Here is a 5687-nt window from a genome sequence, read left to right on the forward strand (position 1 = left end):
GGTCTCTTTCTGGTTACCAGGGTATTGGTTTCAGTATTATTATTATTCTGTCGGGAAGTTCGATTGAAATTAAAGTTTCCCAGCCAGATGAAATTGACTCTCTAGCTCTCTGTCTCTCTATATTTGTCGACAGCCACCCCCCAAACCATCGAGAAACCGTGCCCCTCTGAGCTAGTAATCTACTTCGCGGGATTTACATACTCTTACGTGCTTTGTCTTTGAGTAAGCCCCGAGAATCTTGGGATTGAAAGGTGAATCGACGTGTCTGGATTCTGCGTGTGTACCTGGATAATTGTATGGGATGAGGGGAGAGTGTGTTAAAAATGTTAATACTTACATGTGAAACAGCATCTTGGTAGATATTGACTATAAATACAACGAAAATATTTTTTTCATTAATGAATCCTTTAGGCAGAAAGATTCTACTATTAAAATACAACTAAACAGTGGGAACGTTGTTATTCTAAAGTGACAACATTCTTTTATTCTCCATTATTGTCTACGTTTATTGATAGTCTGTTCCCACTGCTCTATAAAGTTTCAATAATAAATTTTTAGCCTCAAAGATGCCTTGTGCCGCTTGTACGCTACGATTCATCTAAAAAGAACGAAGTTACTTAAATTTTTAATGCAAAAATCGTTAAAGTAATCGTCAATTATTTTCCACAAACATAGTTTACAATATTTAACAACGGAACGAAAGTATTATGTTTCTTCGAAGCGTTGTTAACATTCTGAAACCATAGGAAAAGGACAAGGGTCACCCCAATAAAGAACTTCTTTCAATTCAATCCCATTGAGAAAAGTTTCGGGGACCGTACAGATATACTAGACGTGTCAATTTTATCAGACTTCAGAATTCGTTCCATTTACCCAGTTTATTATTACAAATATCGAGGATCTGTAAAATCCTTCGATCTTCGATAGAAAATTAATGCGAGAACTGATACAGAAAAACTGCAGCCTTTTTCATCGAAGGAGAGAACACAGTTTTTAGTCACGTCGAAGCAGTTTTTCGTGGAATCTATCATATTAAGACCCGCAGAGTTTCCCTGCAGTGAAGTCACCACGGGAAAGCTGTTCACTACTGCAGCTTTTCCTCTAATTAAGTCACCTTTCTGCAACTTGTCAGGGAAATTGCGATATTTAAACACGTTCTCCCCGCCGAAGCCGCATTCGTACGATACTTCGAATTCTTCTGCGAGAATCAAACGACACCTTTCCGTATCGAATCAATTCTACGATATTCTAGAAAGTGTTGCTAAGAGATACTGCTGAGAAATGCGTTGCAGGACAATTAACGATACAGCAAGTATCTCTAAAGAAGGTCTTGCTGAAAAATACTCTTAACTGAGAATTAACGATTAAAAATTACTTCTTATCGCCTCTACGATATTCTAGAAAGTGTTGCTAAGAGATACTGCTGAGAAATGCGTTGCAGGACAATTAACGATACAGCAAGTATCTCTGAAGAAGGTCTTGCTGAAAAATACTCTTAACTGAGAATTAACGATTAAAAATTACTTCTTATCGCGAGAATTATTTTTCATTGCTAAAACCGAGAGGATTCGATCGAGAAGTAATGATTTCCTTCAGAATTATTTAAACCAAACCGATTCAACGCAGAAGATATCCAAAGGAAGCTCGAAACCAAGAAAAATTCTGTCGCAAGAAAATTAAAAATAAAAATGGGTAGGAGTAATAAATTACACTTTGGATTAAACTTGAAAACCAGTTAAATTTTATTTTCTCCGAAAAATACAACGTTACTTACGTGATACAGCGATCGAAGAAATATTCGCACAAGACGTGAGGAAGATGATTATCCTTGAATTCCAGGTAGAAATGACGGGGTCAAGCGTTTTCGATTACGTTCATCAGCAAGACCACGTGGAAGTCGCGGAACAATTAGGCCTTGGGCTGACTTCGAGCAGCTCTTCCGGTCCACACTCGTCCAGCTCTGGATTAGCGTCGCCTAGTAGCGCTGCGTCCGAAGAACACGGTTCAACTTCTACAGCGAATCCCGACGGTGAGTGTCTACAATGACATTTCATTTAAACGACGTGTCTCTCTTGTCGGCTGAACGAGTTGCGATGAGATCATTCGCGTTCAGATTGTTCGTTGATAAACTTCGAGTAACCGTAAAAGAATCTCAAATAGATCTGTCATTGTAGATAGAATAGTAGAATGGAAATCTCGAAGACGTGTGACGACAGACGTGTCTACTCTTTGTTTGAATATGACTTTATTACTTTATTTCGAAAACATTTCGAAGCTTGATAAAATTCCTGTTTCGTTGTTCCTTCATTTTTTGGAAGGTTAGACTAATTTCTTTATACAACAGTATTTTCTTAATTCAGAGTGTCTTTTGTTTTAGGAAATTTTGAAGAGAGAGTAATTTTTTATTTTTAGTTGAAAGTACCCAATAATGAAATTATATTGGCAGTGTTATATCATTTGCAAATTTACATAATGTATCACTTTCTTTTGCTATACTAAGGACATACGCATGTGTACATTTATTATTGCGACATGGTTAATTTATTTATTCCAATGCTTTACAATATTTTAAGCGTCGGGAGAGTGAAATCGGGGAAAGAGGACGGAGTGTACAGATTTAACAGGTAGTTGCAAATATTTTTCGCAAGGTCTTAGTCACTATGCAGAATGTAGTTCGGATCGATCAAATAGGAGTTAACAGGGAACATACAGACAGACGTTCTATGCTGTATATAGTATAGACAAAAAATTCGTCACATTTTTAATAAACTGAATAAAAATTTATGCATTGTGTTTAATTTAATTATAGTGTCCTCGGTGATGTCGTTAACATCAAATAGTTTATACAAAGGATACGACCGAGCGTTCTGCGTCCGGATGAAATCCACCTTAACGAAAAGGGGATGCCATTTTAAATCTTCTGGTTATAGGGTAAGCATTCTGTTCTTTTTTTAAATTATTATATTATATTATTTTGTCTGAAAATCTTTTAATTCCAAAGACGTCTAAATTTTGAAAAATAGTTAAATTTAAGTTTGATTTAACGAGAAACGTCATTATAGCAACTTGAGCTACTTCCAATAGAAATCCATGAATTGTGAACGTCGTTGCTTTAGAGTTTTCGTGAATCAATCCCGTTCAATTAACGAAAGCGCAGGTGTTAATTAAAGATTACGAATTCAGGTCGTGTTGTTACTGTGCCGTTTGAGACCGCAGTATACGTTTAGCCATACAAGAAAGTCCGCGCCACCGTTGATAGGCATGGTTGGCTTGGCGATCGCACTTCCTCCGCCGAGTGTGCACGAAATTCGCCTCGAATCCGACATGTTCGTCACACGAATCAACTTCGACTTTCGGATAGCACATTGTGAACCAAGGTGAGGATCCTCAGCTATCGATAGTTAATTATGAAAGCTACTCTAATATCTCCAAGTATTTAGACTTTTTAACAAATTTTCTATTCGACAATTTCCGAATATTTGAATATTTGGGATAACGTAATGTTTTATTTTTATATCAATTTACAGGGTGTCCGAATTGTTAGATTATACAGCCGACGAATTAACGGGGAAGAATCTTTACACGTTGTGCCATGGTGAAGACGCGAATCGTCTTCGAAAGTCTCACATCGATCGTAAGTTTCTGCTTCGCGTGAACTTTCGTGTGTTTATGAAGAATTGATCTTCATCGAGATTATTTCGTATGTTTTAGTGATTCACAAAGGACAGGTATTGACGCATTATTATAGGCTGATGAACAAAAGCGGAGGATACACGTGGCTGCAAACGTGTGCCACCGTGGTGTGCAATTCGAAAAACGCCGAGGAGCAGAATATCATCTGTGTGAATTATGTCATAAGGTAAATTCCACGTCGTGACTGTACGACAGATTCGAGTAAAAATTATGAAACGTGAAAAAAAAAAAAACACCTCGTTACTTCTACCATTCCAGTGGTCGAGAGTACGAAAATTTAATCATGGACTGCTGTCAACTGGAAGAGGGTGTTATGGGTGTGAAACGCGAGGACGCTGCTGGAAATGATCCAGAAAATGGTTCCCCTGATGCTGACAGAGGAGGTACAGACTCCAAAACCCTTCCAATCGCATCCAATACTTTATTTCATTCGCAAACTACCTGAGCTTAACACACTTAGCTAAAATCTATATACTTCTACCTTCATAATTCCTCTGTAAAAAAAAAAAAAAATAATGACCAAATGTAGCTACTTCACCCTCGTCAAATAACCTGAAAGTGTCTTCCCGTTAAAATCTCATTGTGACGGGTTGCAGAGGGAAGAAATCACGGCGGACCGTCGAATCAACACCAAGAGCATCCTCACAGGTCACCGCCTGAAGATCGCGAAGATACTCGTGGCTCGGAGAACGAGAAACGAGGGAGTAGACACCACGACAACATAGCACAGCTTCAGCAAGAACCGCAGACGACGGTAGGGAACATAAGCACGCTGGTAGTGAAATTACGCGGTCACAAACGGAAGCTGCACGAGGACGATAGCAGCTCGAACGAGGAGGAGGACGAGGAGGACGACTCAACGGTGAAAGTCACGAATAACGAGAGAAGCCACGCTCTAAGTCCAGCTCCATCAAACCATTCCATTTCAGGAGGTGAGCAAGTACTGTGCTCGACCAGTCCGAAATCGCGGCGTGTCGAAGATCGAACGAGCAACGCCGACAGTACCGGCACCTCCGTGAAAGATCTAGAACAGGCTATGTCCAAGCATCTGCCAGGGCAGAATCTCAATAAATCGCATTCACCTACGCTTCATCAGCCCACGGATTTCAGCACGGACGCGTTGCTCAAACAGCAACAACAGAGGAGTACGATACAGTGGATCGGAGCACATCATCATCTTGGACATCTTAGTCCACAACAGTCGACCACTGCTCCGTTGCCAGCGTCTGCTCTCTTGAGACAATTGTACGCCAACAGGGAGAGCGTGATACGCGCGAACGTTCACGGAATCACGTCCAGTGGTAGCACGAGAACTTCCTCTTCCGGCGGAACCTATTACGCGGGTGACACCACACCAAGTGGTCCTTTACCTACTCCACCTGGCTCTGAAGGATCGAGCACATACGGTGAACACCAGTTTGTATTAGCCACGCACAATCAGAAAGGTTCCTCTGGTACCAGCTGTGCAGAAGCGTTCACCAGTCTGGTCTCCTCTTATTCCACCGCTACTGGTTACACGGTAGACTACCATTCAGCGATGACCCCACCGTCGTCCGTCTCGCCGAGGGATAAACAGCAACAACAGCAACAACAACAGCTACACCCTGTGAACGTGATCAGCAGCTACGAGGGCTCTTCCGCATATACCGATCCCGTGTTACGTCACCAGTACGAGCCGGCGCAACCGTTACCTTTAAAGCCACAAGTGTACTCAGCCGCGGTTCACCCGAGCGCGTTGGACGCTGCAGCGGCGTATGCCTCGGCCGGGCTAAGCGAGCAAGCACAATTTTACCATCACCCGGCCGCAGGTGCAGGTTTCCACATTTACCATCCGACGAATAAGTCGGCGACGAACGGTTGGTACAGTTCGACGTCCTAGTGGCGTGCGCCGGCACGCGAGAGACGTGTACTTAAGTAAACGAAGTTCTGAGCCCAAAGTCCCCCCATCATGCATATCAGTGATATCTCTCGTATTCACCTCGACGTCTCTGTAC

The 5687-nt window shown here is 41.6% G+C and overlaps 1 protein-coding gene across 1 annotated transcript in view; it reads left to right on the forward strand.

Annotated features, from left to right (window-relative positions):
• LOC108576542 (protein trachealess) overlaps positions 1–5681 on the forward strand; it is a 169343-nt gene extending 163662 nt beyond the window's left edge. The window contains exons 8-14 of the mRNA XM_017939553.1: positions 1840–2029; positions 2810–2931; positions 3184–3377; positions 3528–3634; positions 3712–3859; positions 3952–4076; positions 4290–5681. Coding sequence (XP_017795042.1) covers positions 1840–2029; positions 2810–2931; positions 3184–3377; positions 3528–3634; positions 3712–3859; positions 3952–4076; positions 4290–5572 — 2169 coding nt within the window. The 3' untranslated portion in view covers positions 5573–5681. The remainder of the gene's footprint in view (positions 1–1839; positions 2030–2809; positions 2932–3183; positions 3378–3527; positions 3635–3711; positions 3860–3951; positions 4077–4289) is intronic.
• Positions 5682–5687: the final 6 nt, after the last annotated feature.

The sequence above is a fragment of the Habropoda laboriosa genome, unplaced genomic scaffold (genome assembly GCF_001263275.1).
Source record: "Habropoda laboriosa isolate 0110345459 unplaced genomic scaffold, ASM126327v1 scaffold346, whole genome shotgun sequence".
NCBI lineage: Eukaryota > Metazoa > Arthropoda > Insecta > Hymenoptera > Apidae > Habropoda > Habropoda laboriosa.